Source organism: Lycorma delicatula, chromosome 4 (assembly GCF_047948215.1).
Source record: "Lycorma delicatula isolate Av1 chromosome 4, ASM4794821v1, whole genome shotgun sequence".
Lineage (NCBI taxonomy): Eukaryota > Metazoa > Arthropoda > Insecta > Hemiptera > Fulgoridae > Lycorma > Lycorma delicatula.
In genome coordinates, this window is record NC_134458.1 from 14,693,052 (window position 1) to 14,715,723 (window position 22,672).

General features: G+C 31.3%; 1 protein-coding gene across 11 annotated transcripts in view; it reads right to left on the reverse strand.

Moving 5' to 3' along the window:
* Window positions 1-968: 968 nt before the first annotated feature.
* LOC142323129 (unconventional myosin-XVIIIa-like) overlaps window positions 969-22,672 on the reverse strand; it is a 187,919-nt gene continuing 166,215 nt past the window's right edge. For 6 of the 11 annotated variants that reach the window (XM_075362362.1, XM_075362364.1, XM_075362358.1 and 3 more), the window contains exons 29-32: window positions 20,529-20,789; window positions 19,019-19,341; window positions 16,103-16,201; window positions 969-2,540 (exon numbers count right to left, since the gene is read on the reverse strand). In XM_075362362.1, coding sequence (XP_075218477.1) covers window positions 2,456-2,540; window positions 16,103-16,201; window positions 19,019-19,341; window positions 20,529-20,789 — 768 coding nt within the window. In that variant the 3' untranslated portion in view covers window positions 969-2,455. Of the gene's footprint in view, window positions 2,541-11,304; window positions 11,458-16,102; window positions 16,202-19,018; window positions 19,342-20,528; window positions 20,790-22,672 lie in introns of those variants that run through there. The other 5 variants (XM_075362366.1, XM_075362367.1, XR_012756028.1 and 2 more) reach the window with 4 other exon arrangements.

Below are 22,672 nucleotides of genomic sequence, written 5' to 3' on the forward strand. Positions count from 1 at the left end.
AAGAAGCTGTTTCAAGATACAAACAACTCTGCACAAAGAATTACAACTTCATCTTAAACAAAAAAGTGATTGTCGCAAACATGAAAGCCACAGTTCTGTCTAACATGATAAGCTTCAGTATAATGAAGTCATCCCAAGGTTGAACTCTGATTGCTTATCCTTTAAAATTAGGAAGAAAACAATCACAGATACTATGGGTAACAGTACATGCGTTATAATTCATCGTTTTCCAGCGTTCTATACTGCTCAAGAATGAACGGCTGCAATATAGAGATACAATTTTTCTTTTATTCTTTAATAAATCTGAGAAGATTTAGAGACTATACTGTATAACGTATGTATGACTCTTCTTTCATTAATGTAAATTTAAAAAATTATTATCATCTTTGAACTGATACCTGATACTGACACCAGTTATCAACACCCATTTAAAATTATGACCATAAGTGTCAGAAAGCGTGATGATAATAATACATGAGTTAATAACAATAATTATAATAATATTAATGTGTCTCTGACTCATTTTAATAATATATAAATAACATTAATAAGTATTATTTATATACTTTTAATGTTATTAAGATTCATAAAAATCTCCAGTTCTACTATAATAGCAACCCCAATACTTATCGATTAAAGCTTTTACTGCACTATTCTTTTCATCATTCTACTCACTAACACAATGATAATACAACAGTTCAACCCCACATACACATACACAAAACTGTACGAAAACATTCACTTCACCACTTAACCTTCTTTTGGCAATTTTAATAAGTAGCAATTACATTATACTTCAATCATTTCACAAATATATATTATAGTGATATTTAACTTAAAAATATATTTATTATATACTTTGGACTAAATTATGGTAAGTGTAAGTTACTAATTCTTTAAATGTACGACAGTTTAAAATACAATAATTTTAGATACAACTTGGCTATATATATATATATATATATATATATATATATATATATATATATATATGCACTTCTTTTTTTAATATATATAAATATACATATCACAAAACATAGTTATTTATAATTGTAAGAATAAATGAATAATTAATGCAATTAAAATAATAACTTTTCAAATTTAAATTTAAAATAAGGAAAAACAATGTATTCAACAATTACTCTACCTAAAATTTATAATATGTACATATATAAAATTATAAAACTGGTATTAATCAGCATCACATATAAATATAACTCATGCTATGTATGCAAATGAATATACAAATTCATACATAATAAATAATTGATACTATATAAAAATACTTCTTTTCTATTTATTAATAATATAAAATAATACTTGAAATTTTTTGGTATTTTGATTTCTTATTTGTACATAGATCACTAGAATGATTCTTTTTTAACTTATTTATATTTATTCATGCACTATTTATTTTATTTATAACGATTATCTGACTAACTTAACTGTATAAATTTATTATAATCAAAATAAGAAAAAACAGCAGTAAGCATACAAAAGATAAAAACAAGATAGATAGCTTAGAATGAAAACAAAAATATAAATTTCTCTTTGACAGTACTGAGGGTGACTATAATAAACTAATATCATATAATTCCCTACAAACAATATCAATGAACATCAGGCAATTTTAATGCAAAAGTCAAGCATTATATAATTGTATACTTAACTAACTGCAGTTATTTCCAAGCAATTTTTAGTTAACAAGGAAAAATATTTAAGCGTCAATATAGCTGATATGATTACATTGTTACTTCGTAAATAACTGTTACATAGTATATCAGATAATTTTAAAGCATAAAAATGTACATATATATCATACAAATATTTTCAAATTTTCAATTGCTGTAGTTAATTTAACTTTATAGTATGCTATCGTTTTCTTTTTACTTTCTTTACATATCATGTGAACTTAAATTATAATAATAAGAAAAATTTACTATACAAAACCCAGTATTTGAGAAAACATTTTCTGCAACCTTTACATTATTCTATTATTTTTTTTTAGCAAAAATCCAAACAATTTTCATTAATTGTTCACCAAGATCAGTTTAACGAATTCATGTACAATTACTTAATTTATTTAAAAAATAAATAGGATGAACATGCTCAGTTTGTCCAAACTAAACCAAGTACAGAACCAACTGTTCTAAAAGTATTAATACATCATATAATAGCTATGTATATTATTAAATAATCTAACAATCATCAGTAACTCAGAGATTCAAATAATATATTTTCTAAGCAAAATGATAATACTTCAATAATTGAGATTACATACAGATCTTAGCTTTACCTAACAATAAAGATTTTCTCTTTCAAATTTTATAATTCCATAAAGATGTAATAAGCCGTGGTTTATTACACTTAATATGTATTTATATTATAACAAATGAAAATAATTCAAGACAAACATGTTATAGAAATAATTAACATAAATATACCAATTTTATTTTTATGCACATGAGGAGTCTTTGGTAATAATTTCATTAATTCTCTTTACCTGCATTTCTGAAAGACTTCTTTCAGCAGACTGGTAACTGCAACAAACATAAATAAAACATTTTTTTGTCACTTGAGATGATAAGATAACACTGAAATACACAAACGCTAATTACAAATAATGAAATTATTGTCAATACACAAGAGAGTAAAAACACAATCTTCTTATTATGCAATGACCCTAATAAACCCGTGAAGCGTGCATTCTTGGGTTCCACGGATACAACAGTATGATACATGGACACAAAACAACTGTATCTGTCCCTAATTGAATTTAAATGGATCACATGCCCCGACTGTAGCCATCTCAATCACCTGCCTACTGTTTTATTGCAAACATTCACACCTCTGAGTAGTACTTGATGTATACAATGCTGAGTATCACTTTGGTAAACCACAGGATATTCTCCTGCTACCCTCAACACCACTGATTACAGAAAACAACCAAAAACTGTTCACCCATAGGCATTCCAGCAGAAAATCTAACTCTAGCAAGCTCACCTTAAAGATATGATTTAACCCTACCAATGGTACTATATTGGGAGCAATAAATATTTGCCAGGAAAGAGAGACCTTATCTTTTTGAATTTAACTAAGTTTCAGGCACAGCCGACTCAATCCTGAAACTAAGTGCAATCACCTAGCAACAGCTAAATCACTGCATGAGGTACAGCAGTTGCGAACCACCGACCACAGGTAAATCACTCATTCTAGTTGCATCCATTTTGTGGCATCAAGTCGCACCTGGTGACCAGGTGCGACTTGATAGTTGCGCTAGGTAAAAGTCAACTTCAGCAAGTCACACTGAGATACAAAACTCTGATACAGCAGAACCCACCTCTATGTATAAGATTACGGCTTCTGGCCTGCTTTAAATAATAAGGACCATTACCATCTAAAACTTCAGTCAGCTGATATAGTAGATGTTTCTACATTAACTCCTAGCAAGTTGACTAAAACCAGAATAAATGAAGTTTTACCATGAATAAAAATTAAATTCCAATGATTTAAGCCGTATTTCAACTTTTTACAACAAGAATTAAATAGCACAAGTCCATTCAGAGGCTGATGTTATTTCACAATTTTCAATCTTATTTAAAAGCAAAGATCAAAATGTGTATAAATATCTGTAAATTAACAAATAAAAAATACGGGGATAATAATATTAAATAAAATAATTTAATATTAATTTACATATACTTTTATTTGTTAATAACACAGTTTTAAATTTCTATGAAAAAATTCTAATTAATTTTAATTTTGATCACAGAATTTATTTTGTAAAATCCATGAAGCCCATAAATCTGATTCAACTCTGTACTGGTCCCAGAAATGTAAAAAGAATGAATACAAAATTTTAAAGGCAGGAGTGAGCAATAACATCCAACATCAGCTTCCCCTGATACGGAGTCTTATTCTTTAAGACTTTGGTGGTTGGTATCCCCACGGGCCTAGCCTCTGCAGCTTTTCTTCTCACTACACACTGAGCTGCAGGACACTTTACACTATACACATATACAACACCAAGAACCCTACACAAATTACAACATATACACTTGCATAACCGCACAACATCCTATACTAATATTTCTTACATTTACACTCAGTGTTGTTGCAACATCTTACGAAACGCAACCGTAACCCAAGGTGGGAACTATCATGCCAATGGGTGAATGGCTCTAGGTAGTGAGTCTCGAACGATGTCCTCTGGGCACCAGGCCGAACCCAGTTGTATTTAGCTGTAACTCCAGTACATGTGCGCTCTGCTGGAGTGGTCTATTTTTTTGCAGGTACTTGTGGGAACAAAATTTCAGTTCCAACAATAAATACTATGACGGTTGGTGGTCCATCTGAAAAAACCATCAAAACTAGTGTTGTGAAGAGTCCTCGGTCAGCTTGGTCTGACGAGGACAAAAGTCCAACCGAAGAGAACTGCAAATCATTAGATCTGAATTATAAAAATATCCGATTAGTTGTTCTCCGAAATAGTCCAGAAGATGGCTCTCTCCAAAAGGCGTTGCCTTTCTTGATAAACAAAGTTATAACAGGTCCAAGTGGTTCCCTGAAGAACATCAGAAAATTATGTGATGGATTGATTCTGACTGAAACATTCAATGATGAGTAGAGTCAATCTATCTTACGTCTCTGTAATATGGGCAATATAAATATAAGTGCAGAATACCACAAAACCCTAAATACAAGTCGCGGAGTAATTTTTTTCCGAGATCAGTGAAATAGCTGATGAGCTCCGTGCCCAAGATGTTGTAGAAATGAAGCGTATAATGAAAAGGCAAATCAGAATAGAAGAACCAACAGCTTCTCTTATAGTGACTTTCAACCTTCGAGTCCCACCTGAAAAAATAAAAATTGGTTATCTTTCAGTTCGAGTACGACCTTTCATTCCCAACCCTCGATGATGTTTTAAATGCCAAGGGTATGGTCACACTACAACATCTTGCTTGAAAACAGAGGTCTGTGGTAGATGTGCTAAGGAAGGTCACAATGATGCTAACTGCCAAGAAAATGAAAAATGTGCTGATTGCAGTGGTTCACATACGCTTGATCTCGAGACTGCCCAACTTTTAAGGAAGAAAAGGCAATTCTCAGAATCTCTATCGAGCAAAAACGATCTTTTCCGGTGGCACGCAGAGAATATAAAAAAACCATTAACTCAAGGAACCTGATTAGACGTATCTTTTGATACTGCTACATCAAAACAAGTTCCTACAAATTTAAATAATCAGACGTGCGGATCCTGCAATGAGCTAAAAAACTTGTTCAGATGTTATCTAATCAAATTGCCTCACTAACAGCCATTATTTCAGAACTGACAAAGATCAACAAAAAGTCTTCCATTGCAGTTAGTGAATCCAACAGTGGGATCCCTATGAAAGTTCCTGTTCCCAAAGTTTTACCGGTATGGGCAGGAATAATCACAACGGGTGTAAGCCATCAACTAAGCAGCCTGTTAAGGGAACCCACGTAACCGCTCCCTCTGGAATGTGGTCTGCGGCATCCTAATCTGCTAAATCTATTCCTCCATCACCCCGTATACTGGAGGATATGGTTGAAGAACCAGCGGACCCCAGGGCATCAGAGTTCTTTAAAATCAAAAATTCAAAAAGAAAAATCGAATCACGTACAACTAATTTTTGTATACTTTTCTGAATTTATTTATCTATTCTTATGAACATTATTCAGTGGAACGTTAGAGGTCTTCGGTCCCGCATTGAAGATGTTAGTGTTGATGCGTTCACATGAACCATTAATAATGTGCTTCCAAGAAACGCATCTATTACAGCAAGATGCTGTAACTCTCAGAGGCTACACAAGTGAGAGATATGATTGTCTTGTAGATAGAGTGGTGGTGTTGCTATTTTCATGTGGAATGAGGTGTCGGCTTCAAGGCTACCTCTAGCTACCCACATTCCTGCTGTTGCTGTAAAAATCTCAGTCCCGTTTCAATTGAATATTTGCAATTTGTATCTCTCCCCGAATTCTGAATTCAATGTTCTAGAAATTTCAAATCTCCTCACGCAAATTCCATTGCCATCATTAATAGTAGGAGACTTCAATGGCCACCATATTTCCTGGGGCTCATCTTTCTGCTCCTCTTGAGGAAATATGATAAACAGAGTCAGACCTTTGCCTTCTGAATGATGATTCATATACATTTATGTCTTCATCACCTGGTACACTGTCAAACATCGACCTTTCCTTATGTTCACCGAATTTACTCCCTTGTCTTAATTGGTCTGCTTGTGACAACCTTCATGGCAGTGACCACAGATCAATTATTATAAACATTGGTGTCAACTGCAAAACAAATAAAAGGCCATGGAGATGGAATGTTGAAAGGCAGATTGGAAAGGTTACCATAAAGCCTTCCTATCACAGTATGACGATGGTGCAGACGCCCTAGACGATCTTTCATCTCTTACATCTCTGATACTTGAAAATGCTAATAGATATATCCCACAAATATTGGGAAACCCAAGACATCTTTCTGTTCCTTGATGGCATGATGATTGCTGAAACGCTATTAGCAATCGACGACAGGCACTGCGCAAATTTAACCACAGGCCTACAAATGAACACTTAAATTTATACCGTAAGGCTAGAGCTTACGGTATAAATCGATAGAATAGAACATAAGCATAGAGCTTATGTTCAATGCTACAACAGCTATTATTTATTTATAATGGTCTATTCTCTTCTCAAGTTTTCCCTTCGGTCTGGTCAGAAGCCATTGTCATACCAGTGCTTAAGCCTGGGAAAGACAAAGAAAGCCCCTCAAGCTACTGCCCTATCTCCTTGACAAGCGTCCTATGGAAAATATTGAACAGAATGGTCAACTGCAGGCTTACATGGTATTTAGAGAGAAATGGCCTTTTATCTCCAGAGCAGTCCGACAAGAATATTCATCCACTGACCATTTAGTGTCATTGGAAACTGCTATTCAGAACGCTTTTCTGCTACACCAGCACCTCATTGCTGTCTTCTTTAATATCACAAGGGCGTTCGACACAGCCTGGCAATCTGGTATCCTAAATATCCTTAAAGAATGGGGAATAAATGGTAACATGCTGGCTTTTATCAGGGGTTTCTTAAACGAGTTCGTGTTGGAGATTCTCTGTCAGGTAGCCTCACTTTAGAGAATGGAGTCCCTCAAGAATGTGTATTAAGTGCCACCTTGTTCACTATAGCCATCATACTGACAGTGTACAACCTCCTGTTTCATGTTTGTTATTTGCTGATGACTTTGCAGTATATATTACGTCCTGTTCAACAGCCACAGCAGAGAGACTACTATAGAACACAATATCTCACTGGCTTCACATTTCACCTGAGAAAACAAAATACATATTTTCTCGCTTGCGGGACCCATCTATTCTGCAAGTTTTTCTCAACAGAGAGCAAATTTCTATTACTTCTGATATCAAGTTTTTAGGTTTGAATTTTGACAACTGTCTTACATAGGTCAATCGCATCAAAGAACTAAGAACAAAATGTTAGATATGCTGCGAGTTCTTAGTAACACCAAATAGGGAGCCGATAGGTCATGCAAGTTGTAATTTTATTACTCTTTAGTTCATTCTCGCTTAGATTACGGTTGTATTGCCTACTCTTCAGTGTGTAATACTGCGCTGAACATAGATGCTGTACATCACGCTTCTCTCAGTCTTGCTACAGGGGCTTTTATATCAAGCCCTGTCACTACTTGTTGAGTGTGGTGAACCATCACTTTGGGATAGACGTGATCAACTTTCAGCATCTTACCTTACCCATCTAAAAGGGCAACCCAATCACCTGGCTTTTACCACAGTTCTTGCGAATTCTACTTTACAAAGATATGAGGACCATCCATGATCCACTGTACCTATGAGTGTACGTATCTGGCAGTTACTACAGGTTTTAAATATAGACATAACTGCTATTCTTCCAACGTATCCCTGTTCGTATCCACCATGGAGAAGAATTAGCCTTATAAATTTTATTTTTGATCTCGTCTTTCAGCAAACATTTCACCATATCCTTTCTAGGATAAATCCAGATGCAATAGTATACACAGATGGATCGAAACAGGATGATACCGTTGGATGCACATTTATTGTTAATAGCAGAATCTATATGTTTGGTCTGCCTAATATTACAGGTATGTTTACTGCTGAACTGTATGCTATTAATAAAGCATTGAATATCGTTAACCCAAAATACCGTCATGTTCTTATTTTTAGTGACTCGTGTAGTGCACTCCATGCTTTAGAAGATTTTTACTCTCGTCATCCTTTGGTCACTGAAATTTATAACGCAATCGCCGAGTTGAACCATCAGAACACAAAAGTAAGTTTCTGTTCCTAGCCATGTGGAAATTGCAGATAATGAACATGCAGATCTTGCTGCTAAAGATGCATGCAATCAACCTCCTTTCACCATTAATGTTGCATCCTCTGACTTTGTTAATTGTATAAAACAGTCTCTTCGAACACAGTGGCAAGAGGATTGGACGGCTGCGGTTGACAACAAACTCCAGCACATAAAGGAGTCTGTGTTGCCATAGGAATCCTCACGCAGAAAAGCTTGTTGTGAGGAAGTGGTCCTCTGTCGATTGTGGATAGGACATACAAGAGCTACACATGGTTATCTAATGTCAGCAGTAAACGCACCAATATGCATACGATGTAACTGTCCCTTGACGGTGCGCCACATCCTTGTGGACTGTGTGTATTATGTGGCCTTGCATCATAAATTTAAATTGCCCAGGATCATTCATCCAATCCTGGGCAATAATAAGGAAGTTTTAGACCAGGTGTTTTTGTATCTTAGATATATTAATATTTTACATACGTTTTTATAGTGGTGTTCTTTTTTTTTTTGTTATGCGCTTGATTTTTAATTATATTTTCTTCTGTTATCTGAGAAGGAGTCTTTTACACTCCTCTCGGAGTTTCTTAAATTTATTTCAATTTTATTTTGTTTTTATATATATTAATATAGTTTTTATTTATTTTTCAGTTTTTTATCTGTGACAGTAGTTATATTTATTTTAGTGATATTAGTTTTAAGTTTTTGGTTTTACGTTTTTTAACATAGGTTTTGTTTTTTAGTTTTCCATTATCCAAGTTGGGGCTCTTTACAGCCCTCTTGGACTTTGTTAGATTCTTTTTAGTTTTAGTTTCATTTTACGGTTTTAATTTTACGCTTATTTCTAATTTTAGTTTTAAGACTGTGATACTAGTTTTAAGTCTTTTTTAAAAAAATAAAATTTAGCTGTGATATTAGTTGTAAGGTTTTTGTATTAATTTTTTAGTTTCAAAGCTGTAGTTTTTTAGCAATTTATTTTTTTTTTTGGTTTTTTTCAATTAAATTTATACCCAGGCGATGATAACGCCATGGTGCTTTTCACCCAAAAAAAACATCAGCTTCAAAACACTCATCCTTAAATCACAAAAAAAAAAATGGGTAAGCACAATTATCAGAGATGATAAATGTGTTATATGAAGGAAATTGGAATGCAGCAGGAAATCGGACTCGTACAGTTAAGATACAAATGTATGCTACCAGGTTTCTACATTTACTTTACTCATAACTAAAAAGCTTAATGATAAAACAACGTATCACAACAACTGCCTGAAAGATAAAAAAAATTAGGGGAGGCTATTCAGTGATATTTTAAGGGATTATAAAAACATGACTCATCATTTTGAATCTGAAACAAAAGGCCAGAATATGGAATGCCTTTACTTGAATTTGACAACAAAGAGAGGTGAAAAATAGTACCATTTGCAGCAAAAGTAATGGGGATGATATTTTTTGATTCACAAATATACATAAAGGTTCAGAAATAAAGAGAACAGAAATAAGTTGCTCTTTCAGTTAAACACTAATAAAACTCCACTCTTAAGCAACATAAATTTTATAAGGAAAGACATCACTCCATGGCAAACTAATTTTCACCACTGTGCCAATCATCTCACCACCAGTGAATAAAAAAAAAAAACAAGATGGTAATTCTTTCCCTATCATCCCCCCTACTATCACTCTGGCACCTTCAGACCATAATTTTTATGGAGGACCAGAAAAGAAGCAAATAGTATGTAAATGCAACAGCAGTTAAATAAGCATTCCATATATTTCTAGGGAACTGAGTTCTACTGCAAGTGCATTTTATACCTTACAGAGCAAAGGAAAAGCATGTTGGGTATTTTTCTGTATGTGCATGCATGTGGTGCAGGTTTGTGTGTATGGTGTAATGGGGAGTTCTCCCTCTCCCTTGTTCATGTGTTGCTCGTTCAGTTGGGATGGTGAAGTGGAGATGATGTTGGTTGGTTATATTTTTTATCACAAGTTTACTTTTAGTGTACTGGTATTCAATTATGATCAGTGTCAATCAAATATAATAAAGATATCATAATTTTTAGTTACATTCAAACTGTGTCAATTTATTATACAGCCCACTTAACCATTTTATAACCAGCATCCAAAATGTGTATAAAATAAACGGCTACATGGAAAAATAAATGAAATTGAGCAGCAAATATGTCTATTATAAGCAAGTATTATCATAAAATTTAAAAAAAATACTGCATAAAAATAAGCCAAAATTCTATCAAAATCCTATTCTCATATACTAATAAATATAATTATTAATAATTAACTGGAAAGCTAAGACAAGCTATTCATGTTTTCCTTATAAACTTCAACATACAGCAAACTGGATGTTCCAAAATATCATCACAAATTTAAAACATTTAATTAGTAAACCACATTACTTTTCAAATACAAATAACAATATTTATAAGCAAAACTTAAGCAAAGTTTATTAATTCTGCTTAGCATGAAAAATTAATAATAACAATAATAAAAAAACAATTACTCCAGCTAACACACAGCACTAATTCTATTATAAACATAATAGAAAATATCTAATCAGAAAAAATACAAAATAAGAAAACATATTAAATCCCTATAAAAGCAAAGCATATAAAACCCCTGCAAAAATAAAATGCTTCACACTACCTCACTGTCCACAAAAATTAGTTAAATTACAAGGCAAGACATGTGAACATTACATCTATTACCATCTATTTTAAAACATTTATTGTAATGAACTTGACCATTACAACTATTACAACATTCCCAAATTTGTAGGTCATACACAAAAGACTTAAATTTTTTTTTAATAATAAATAAGATTGAAGTTAGTATGAACATAATTAGTACAAAAAAAGCATTAATTTTCTGTAGTTTTGCAAATGGTACACAACGTAATAACAAACTGTATTATACATAATTGCTTACACCATGATTTTAATCTCAATCAATCCATTTTCAGCAAATGAAGTCAAGGTAATCTGTATTTATTCCCACAAAAACCTTAAACTATGCATCATACATAGCTCTGGCTAAGACATCGGTTTCCCAAATTGTTTTCAGTTTTCTTCTAAAACTACACTATATTTAATCAATACACATAATAAACACAACACACAAAAACAATTAAAAATAATATTTTAAATAATTTTCAAAAATTCACGAGTAATGATGATAATCTAAAATAGATAAATATTTTCATAAAACATCTAAATCCTTAAATATGTAATTGTCAATATACCAGAAACCAATAACAAAAGTCAACCAAAAATAATATGTAATCTCCCGAAAACACAATTAATGGGACTAAAAATCCTAACTTAGTAATCATTCAAAAAGTGGGATCAATGATTGAAAAACAGTAAATCAAACTTATGTGTAACTAACATAATGGGCACAGTAATGCTGTTAAGTTTTTTATGGAAACTATAGATAAGAATTTTTTGTAAGTCTTTTTTTTATTTTAATTAGTTTTTTGGCATTTTAAAATAAACATGTGCTTAAAGGAAGCTGTTTTTAGAATATTTATAATAAAAATTAAGCAATTCAATGAAAAAAATCAACTAAAGAAGATTTAGATGTTAATGGAAAAGACGTATCTCTCACCAGCAAACAAAATGAGTCAACGATCATCAAAATTGAAGAAATATGTATTAAAAAAATTAAGTACAAGTAGACATTGAAATTCCAATTAGAAATTGAAATAGTTTTGTAATTTTTTGAGTTCTAATATGTGCCAATCTGCTTTTTCAATATATTATCAGAAGCACTGATCTGATATGAATGAAACCCTGACCAAATGAAGAAGGAATAACAACTCATATGGAACCTAAAATATATATATATATATAAATGTCCTGAGGATAGGCCCCTGACTATCAACAATAGTTTTCTGCTATTTTCTTCTTTACTCTATACTCAGTCAAAAAATATATAGGAGAATGATTAAAGCATAAACAATTTTTATCTTAACTTGGATTAAGGAAACTTAGAAAGACGATTTTAGTTTTAGAATAATATTTCAAGTCATTTAAGCAGAAAGGGAACAAATATGCAACATTTATCGCTATTAAAATATTCACCTATTTATATATGTACTAGGCCAGTAGGCATATATAAAGTTACCACAGCGAATTTATTAATTATATTAAAATTTCTTACAAGCAATAAATTATTTTTATCCTCAAACACAAATAAAACAACTGATAAGTAATAAATTGTAAAAACAAATAAATTTCCGATTTTAATCTTATTTTTAGGTTTTATAAAAGTTTTAATTTAATGCTAGTAAAAATAAATTTAAAAATAATATGAAGAATAGAAGACTGTTTTCCTCACTAATTCTGAAAAACAAGGAAGTTTATGAAAACAGATTTTATAATAGTTAAATGAAGCTGGACAAAGACTGCTGAAAAACCAAACTGCTACAGCCTAATTGTCAAGTTAAAAATTAATCATTACTAATCCGAATATTAACTATTCTTTTATACAGATTAATAAAAAATAAATTAATTAAAAAATTAATACTAACCAACTAATTTTATTATTACTGTTAACATATTACCAATAATAATTTACATTTGCATATTTGTACGTCGATATTTACTTTAATCATATTTTAAAAAAATTACACTACCGGTTTTAATGCATCTGAATGTTTCACATTGAATAGATTAGCAACTACATATTTTGCATGGGGTTCAGTCTACCTGAATGATAATATTTTTAAATTGCAAAGAGGGAAGTTAAGATTTTTGCACAAGCAAATTCAGGAATTTTTGCAATAATTTAATCAAAAAAATTTGAATAAATTCCAAATTTCTATTTTTTATAAAAAAAAAAATATATATATTATTTTATTGAAATTAATCTTTTTAAGATTCATATTATTCCTCTGAACTGTTAAATTACAGATTTTAAATTCTACTAACAAAACCCACCTAGTACAGACTACTGAGATAAGACATTTCTTACCTTAATTTTATCATGATAGTATTTTTGTGGTGGGATCCCACATCCTCAGTAATGATTAAATTAATTTTATTATATAGCACATTATGTTCGTTACAGCATTGAACATTATACCACGTGCATGATTTTATTTTAATAATGCAGCATATTGTTAATTTTTAATATTCTTCTTTTTTTTTTTTGTCTTTAGTCATTTGACTGGTTTGATGCAGCTCTCCAAGATTCCCTATCTAGTGCTAGTCGTTTCATTTCAGTATACATATTCTTATTATTTTTAATATTTTTATTTTAATGTGCAATTTAATAAAATGATTTTAATGATGACTTAAAATCCAGGATCCTGTGAAAGTACTATCATGAAAAAATTAAGGTTAGAAATTTCTTATCTCAATTACCTATACTAGGTTGTTTATGTCAGCATAATTTAAAAATATATATATATAAATAGGGGGATCATTTTACTCAAAAAATAATTTAAATTTCTACAACACAAAAAAAAATAACAGACCTGCATTGCAATACCAAATACACAGACACTCCTTTTTCAAGAGTGTTCCATTGTATATGGGTCTAAAAATTTGTCCATATAAAAGATTTAAATTTGCATCCTTTTAAAAAGGAATTTAAAGAATTATAGCAATTAAAGTGTCCTAACAGCGTAACTGAAAATTTAAAGAAATATTAACCATTAATCATTTCAGTAACAAAAAGCTTTTATTAATAACTGACTTATGACATGATAACACACTAGGCATTAAAAATCAGTATTTAAGTAAATTCATGTGAGGCATGTACGATAAAATTAATAACAAAATAGTGACAAACTCAATAAGACGGTATTTTAATTAATGTTATTTTACTATCATTACTATTATTTAAAAAAAAAAAAAAAAAAACGATATATAATGCGTACAAATACCTTTTATTATATCATGTGCATAACAAAGAGAGATCCTTTTAACAGCCATAAATATTTATGTTTTCACGCAAATAACTTGAAACAGATAGACAAACTAAGAAGCCTCCTCTACATTACCTTAACTTCATATTATGATCATGGCTCAGTCCCCTTCTAATTAACTACCATTTTTCTTTATCATTCTATAATTTGTTTTGCATCCTAGCAAAACTTTATAACAAAAATTAAAGCATATACAAAATTTGTAATAAATTTTGGGTTGCAAAAAATTTTTTTATATCTTGGGCCAGATTCTACACATCCATCTTGTGTAAAATGGTTGTATCAATATCTTGCTTATTTTGTACTTGTACATAAACTTTACAAGAAGAAAATTTAAGGTCATATATTTTTTAATCAAATACAATTTTTAAGCCACAAGCTAGATATCAGTCTTTGGTAGAAAAAAATTCAGTAGTCAACAATAAACCATGTTTTTATAATCAATTTATCTATTTGATTTTTTCTGGAAAGGGAAAATATAAAAATAAACACCTATCCTTTCTACTACTATCAAAGATTTTTCTCCTTGAAATAATAATGGATACAAAGTTGCAGGTATGACTAGTTTAGGAGACAGATCTAACAAAACTGATAACAGAGTTCCAGTAAGATAGATAATGAAATGTATCTTTAAACCTGGTTTCACAACACTTCAAATGTCATAGCATTATAAAAACAAAATACTATAAAAAGGGTAGAATGGTAACACCCAAACCGAAGTTCAATAGAGCTGTTCCTCAACAACATGCTATAGATCATATAAGCACTAGAGGTAGTTTGAACGAAGCTATTAGCACTTAGAAATTGTAACAATCTATACCAATAAATACATTGATATACAATCTGTAAATATATATAAATGTAAACATACTTATTTACTGTGGAGGTCTTATAGTATGAGTGTATTTGTAATGGTTCTGCAGCTCAATTCTGTTCAGTTTGTTTGACCCACAACTCGAGTAAATTTGAACCAAATTAAACAAAACTTGACAAAAGCTTCCGTAATCCAATGAGGAAAAACATGTATCTATTAGCATTTTTTTAAACGAGTCCCTATTCAATAATTGTTTAGAAAAATAAATCCATTTTAATGTTAAGATGCATTTCATATATACATATACATATATATGATAAAATCACTGGTCTAATGTGAAAAATATTGGTGCACTCACCAAAGGAACTTTAAGAATAACCATTTTAAGAAATAAATTCATATTTCTTTTAAAATAGAATTGTAAAAGTTTTATTCCTAATTCATGGTTTTTCTTAAAATAAAATATCTCTATGACTGACAATAGTTTATAACAGAAGAATTCATGAAGAATAAATATATTTTACTTAGAAAAAAACATCTGAAAGTAAAAATCTAAAATATAAAGAAATAAAAAGATCAGACTCAAAAAAGTGAAGAAAAAGTTAAATTATAAACATACAAACTTTTATTCTTGAATAATCAGTTAACAAGAAATAACTTTTCTTGTGACAATTACATCTCAATATTACCACGAACAGAAAAAATCTGAAAAAAATCTTCTGGAAGCACAATTCCATATAAAGAACACTATTTTTAAATATTTTTGGGAAAATATTTCAATTATTTCTAGCAAAAATATCACAACAAAAATTTTAAGTTTTAGTTTGGTAAAAATCTGAGGTCTAAGAGGTGAATAGGACATTAGGACATGTCACCATAATGTTTAAAATTCAAACATCTTATCATAGAATAGATGTTCACAATACTTATTAATAATTCAACTTTAATTCATATTAAAAGAAACAGTAATATCAATTTACCTGTCAAGAGAACCGTGACTATTACTGGAACTATGTACGTTATGATTAGCTAAATATGTGCCTAATGAGTCATCTGAACTACCTCCAGATTCAAGGTCACTGGAAAAACAAAGAAACAGAACAGTATGATACATAAAAATTACAACATTTAAATCCAAACGTGTAGGTTAAATCCAAACATATATAACCCACACAAGTTAGGTACCACATAAAAACTGTAACCTGATATGACAGAAATAAGCAAACCAAACCATCCAATATGCAGATAATAATCTGCCCTACAAGTCTGTCAACAGGAACACTCCATTAAAGATCCAGAATAGACACCAATAGTTGCAGATATCGCAAAACCAAGATGGGTAGTCTTGAGAGGAAATTTGTGTTCAGAGTTAAAATATCTCCACAATCAGACCTCCGGGTGAAGACTGTAGTCTCTGTCTAGCAATGGTTGTGAAAGTACGTGTTTTTTAGTGCTCTGTGTTGTGTGTGTGTGTGTGTGTGTGTGTGTGTGTACCTGAACAACATTTCCAGTGTCATCACCAACATACCATTAGGACATCTAGTCCAGCCAGCGATAGTGTTATATCTTTTGTCTGACCTTCCGGTCAAACCGGATAAGTTTTAGCATAGTTTACTTTAGGCTTACGACAAAGTAATTTTATTACTTTCGAACTATTTTATAAATTAAGTAGTAATTAGTATTAAGTTAATGATTTTTAGTTAAATTTTATTTAGTCATTCACTGATAGAGACTTTTCCAGATTTAACCATCCCCTTGTATTAGTAATTTATGCTAATGTAAGCCGTTATTCACTTAATTTTAATTTTTTTATTAAGTTAATTTATTATTTTTGGCATTTTAAACTTATACTAGTGTTAAAATTTAAATATAATTTTTTTTTTATTAATTTAGGCTAACGGCAACTAATCGCCCACCACTTCCTCAATCTCCATCCCTGGAAATTTCCGGTGGAGAGTTTGTAACCTTGAGAGCCCGGAAAAGGGCCAAGCGCAAGGCATTGGTAGCCGTGGACAATGAGTCCATGAAGCCAACCATAACCAAGGGCGGTCCGGAAACAGCAGCCACCACCATGGAAGTTACAGGGGAAACCCCCTTACAACCACCAGTAGAGAAGTGTGAGAAAATTCAGCCCATAATGTTGGACTGCCCTAGGAAATGACCAATGTTGGTGAGAGCCACATCTGCCATAGTCCGCAGGCGCCTAGTCACAAAGAGCACCAGGCTCTCAATAAGGCTGCAATTAAGCAGCAAAGGCGATTTCTGGGAAGTGCGAGCTTACTACACTTGAAGCTTACTACACACTTACCAGCTCCCTAAGGAGAGAGACCTTAAAGTCATGGTCCGGGATATCCCCTTTGGGGCCACCTGCGAAGAAGTGGGAGAGGAGCTCTCCTCACTAAATTGCAAATGGTAAAATAGCTTTCAGTAAGTTTAGAAATCTGCTTAAAACCAAAAGTATACCTATTGATCTGAGAAATAGATTTGCAAGACGTTTTATTTGGAATGTGGTATTGTATGGTGCAGAAATATGGAATATAATGAAAACAGAGCTCAATATCTGGAAAGTTCTGAAATGTGGCTATGCAGAAAAATGCTAGGTATCAACTGGCAAGAGAATATAAGCAATGATCAGGTCTTGATAAATATAAATGAGAGTAGGGGTATGATTAAGACAAAATAAAGAAGAAAAGCCAATTGAATGGCCCCATACTAAGACATGACTATATTCAAAAAATAATAATTAAAGGAAAGATTCAGGATGTGAGAGGAAGAGAAAGAAGGAGGATAGGAATGTTGAATGATTTGAAAGAGAGACAAGGATACTATAATTCAGAAGAAAAAGCTCAGGACTACCCCATCATGGAAAATTCAGTTTCTTGACACCTGTCAATCGATAGTTCAACTAAAGAACAAGAAGTCTGTTGCTTCTGTTTATCTTCAGCCTGTTCACCAAGGGCCTGTTCACAGCCATAAAAAATACTACATAGACAATATAAAGTAGCAAATTAATGCACTTATTTCTATCAAGAAACAATGTAATATACACATACGCCTTATTCCATACTAAGTGGGTCATAAAAATATCTTGACAATATCTACCATTATTTTTAACAAAAATCTACAATTTATACGAATTTAATATTCACTTTAAGTTTTAGATAAATAACGTTATTCCTTAGCAACTTTGAGTTGCATGAAAACACATTGCTAGTGTTACGGACCATCACACAGGTTTTGTGAGTCACTGTACTATGAACAGCTATACTTCACACAAAGAAAGCTGTTTTACATGCATTTATATACACTAGTTACACATGCTCTGCAACTGAACAATAACTATCAAATACAAATAGCATATACCCATCAAGTTTTGGATGATGTTTGACAAATCTACAATTGATTTGTTCATACAATTTTGTTAAGCTTCTGGAACTCAAGCTTTTGGTTGAGCATACTTCAGTAATAATTGAACTTGATGGAAGATGATTCAAGAAGATCAAATAACATACCAAAGTAACTTAAAAAAAATTTGATGAATCATTTTTAAGAAATAATCCTTAAGTATTTAAGTGATGACAAGCCTGTTAATAGTAATTTAAAATAATTTTAACTTGCATTACTTAACTGCAAAGTTATTTTTTAGGGTCTTAACATCTGACCAGAAATTTAGTATCTCAATGTATGCCCACATAAACTACAAAATGGTAATCTGATTTTTATTTTCATGATCACTATAGTCACTATAGTGATTATATAGTCAAATCACTATAGTCCAATTTAATTGGACTACAGTTCCTTTTTTTGTTTTTGTATGAAAACATCAGCATATTCTACTAACCTTTTTCACTACAAACGATAAAAAGCTAATATTTCAAACGCATTTCATATTTTACCTGTCAGATCCAACAACATTGGCATCTTCCATATCTCCTTCCAGTGCACATTGAAGATCCTCAATTCTTTGCATCGCTAGTCGAAGATCAAATTTCGCAGCAGCAGTTTCAGCTTCTGATGTTTCAAGTTTTTTCTCAAGTTCTTGGCACTTTGAATTATAGTCAGCTTCTCGGACCATTAATAACTGTTGCTCTTCTTTAGCTTCTCTTAATGATCGTGACATTTTACGAGTCGCTTCATGTGCGGAGTTCTCACGCACTCTTGATGCAGTTATATCTGCTTGCAACCTTTCTGTCGTTTCTCGTAATCGAGCTATTTGAATCTATAGAAAATGAATTACCATTTTAAAAAAAAATTATTTGTAAATAATCTGTAGAATATATATTTTTACATGGATTATATATTTTTAACATATTAATTCTATTTGTTTAAGTTTATTAAGAGATAAAAAACCTATGAAAAAATTAATATAACTTAATTAAATTACAGTAACTTGATATGCCAGAAATAACTTTAAAAAACTTTGATCAGATTTTCATTACTAAATGCCTTCCATACTACACAATGAAGCATATTACACAGTGCTACAATGTTACCACAACATGTACAATACTTGATCCTGCCCATAACAGAACAGATAATTTTTAAAGTAAAAAGTTTTACAATTTCATAAATATAGAGCTGTTAAAAACCTAACAACATCTGAAAACTTTTGTAAAACATACTACTTTATTCCTAGCTAATAAATATATATTGTATTAATACATTTATAAATTTTTATACAACTTCAAATTATTATAAAAGAAGGAATCCAAAAACAACAATAACAGGTCTGAAACATCTTAATGAACTCATAATAAGACAATATATTTTTTAAAACTCTCTTGTTTGTTGAAAATAACTGAAATTTGTTCAGTTGTTACATAAAGTTGTAAGAGAAGAAAAAAAGATCAGAGCCCTGATGTAAGTACCTGCTTCATTTTCTCATCAATGATCAAAATTGCTTCAAACTAATAAAAGTGTTTTTAAAATTTAACACATTTGTCTGAACATACAATACATATTTAACACAATCAAAATAGAATAAACATATATTCCCATCAAACAGTAGCACAGGTGATACACAACATTACAAATAATTTGTTAAAAAATATTTTTTATCGTATTGTTCAAAACCAGTCAAAAGCTACAATGAATTGTGTTTCCATAGCCATGTCACAAGCATACTTTGGTTACTGGGTTAGTGACTTTTAACCAATAGTTCTGTTTTAGAAAATATAAGGATTAGACTGGGCAACACCAAGTTTGAATTGCAACTTGCACTAATAAAAATAATAATAATAATTATTACTATTATTATTATTATTATTATTATTATAATTATTATTACAATTATTATTATAATTATAGTTATTATTATTATTATTATTATTATTATAACGATTTTCATAAAAGGAAACAGGATTAAAAATATACCTACTTTTAAATAAAAATAAAATTATTACTCACCTCTAATCGTGATCTTGTGGTCTGTTCAAGGTCAAGCTTGGATTCTAGTTCTTTATTTTTAATTTGTAGCATTTTAGCTGTGAGAGAAGATGAAGGATCACTAAGTGTTTCCATATTCTCGAGTCTTGAATTTAGTTCAGCCAGTTGCTCACGTAAACTAGCTCTTTCACTTTCAAGTTGAGCAACATGACTTGCCTGTTCCTGCTGTGCCGCTTGCTCTGTGGAAAGTTGTTGTACAGCAGCTCTATATTTTTTTAAGACCTAATTAAATCAATTATAACAAATTGTACTATCACAATTTTATAACACAAATAAATCGAGTGATTCATAAAAGACTTCACAACTTTAAAAGCATATAAAAATTTACTTAGATAACTTACAGACTCAGTTGAGGACTCATTTCATTAAAAAAAAAAAACACATCAAGTTTTGACTAACATAGTTCATTAGTACCGAATTTGGCCACCAGCACTGTCACCAGTGTTGTTAAAAATTGATACATTTAATGGTGCGCTTGAGGCGTGTCAAACCTCATGAATAAAAAAAATAAAGCTAGCATTGTATCTTGTATGTAACTTATATTCAATTGTATTAGATTTAATATAAGTAACGTTTTTTAAAATTGTATCTTGTATGTAACTTATATTCAATTGTATTAGATTTAATATAAGTAACGTTTTTTTTTTTGACATTGTGTTAGTGTTTAAATGTTGATGTTCTCGCGCATGCGAGCTGAAACATAATAAGCTTTGTTGGAAGGGGAAAGTAATTATATTTTTTTCACCGGCCGGCTAGTAAGCGAGTAAAAAAAGCACTAGCACTCTCACTCAGGACTCGGAAGGAGCAGGATCCAGCCATTAATATCAGCGACTGGGGATGCTGTGAACGGCAGACAAGGAACTACGCAGTAGAGAGTCTAATACGTGGAAAGATGACTACCCTTCGTGATGTAGCGAGCGTCCGACCGGCATCAAAGGGTAAATGAATCCCAACATTAAAATTATTATTTTTAAGGCAAATTACATTAATAAAACTTAAATCTATTCAAACAATCAAATTTCTAAGCGTATTTCAGTTTATTTAATAATGATCATTCAAAAAACCTAACAACATTAAATTTCAGTAATCATTTTTAGAAAACATTTTCATTTTTTTTGTGTTGTTCTTGGCACATCATCGGAGCAGGGCGAAGCGAGATTGGCTGAGAACGGCGCACGCTGTGTGTACTCCAATCATCTGCAGTAAGCTAATCAACATCCAATTTTTCGCCGAATGATTTCTTAAAACAATATTGTTTCTCTCTTACCAACGAGAGAGCTGACCATCTCTTGGTTGAAATCATGAGCACCATATTTTTCTGCAAATTGTTTTGCTTTTACAATTAAGATTCAATCACTCATAGGCGCATTTAATGTTCTTCTTGCCTCAGTGAACTGCTTTAATAAAGCGTGCTCAACATTTTCATTCTTACCATCACGTTTCCTCTTTAGGTTCACATTATCATTTAGGAGATTGCAGCTTGAAATGAAGGCTGAGAAAGTCCCAGTGTCATTGCAGCTTCTTGCTGACTACATTAAGGAAGTTTATCATTTTTTTTTTTAAAACTACTAATTTTTCATGTAAATTTAAATCCTTACATTTACATGACATGGTTTTAAAATTCACAAAGATTTCAGTATAGTACACAAAAAGTAAACAACAGACAAAATCACAAATGATCACAATGAAAGAATAGTAACATAACATTAAACATTACCAAAAGTTAAAGCACATCCAAAAAGAAAACTAAAATATTTAAACAAATATACAAATCGAACCATATGTACAGTATACACAATGTAGAAAAACAAAACGCACTAAAAGACGAATGGCTTGAACTGTACTGCACTGCACATATGTGAATTTTGTTCGCCATCCTTTACCGACAAAAATCTAGCACAGTGCTGTTTATCTTTAGCCAGCTAGTAGCGACACCATGGTACAATACACCCATTTCTTCGGAGTAATCAACTTAAACATTAAATACAAGTACTACAATAAAATGAAAGCATAAAAAAAAAGACTAAATGTCGATTCAATAAACCAATTCTTGATTCTATTACAAGAAGAAATTTACACAAATTTTCTGTATTTTGGTTTGGATT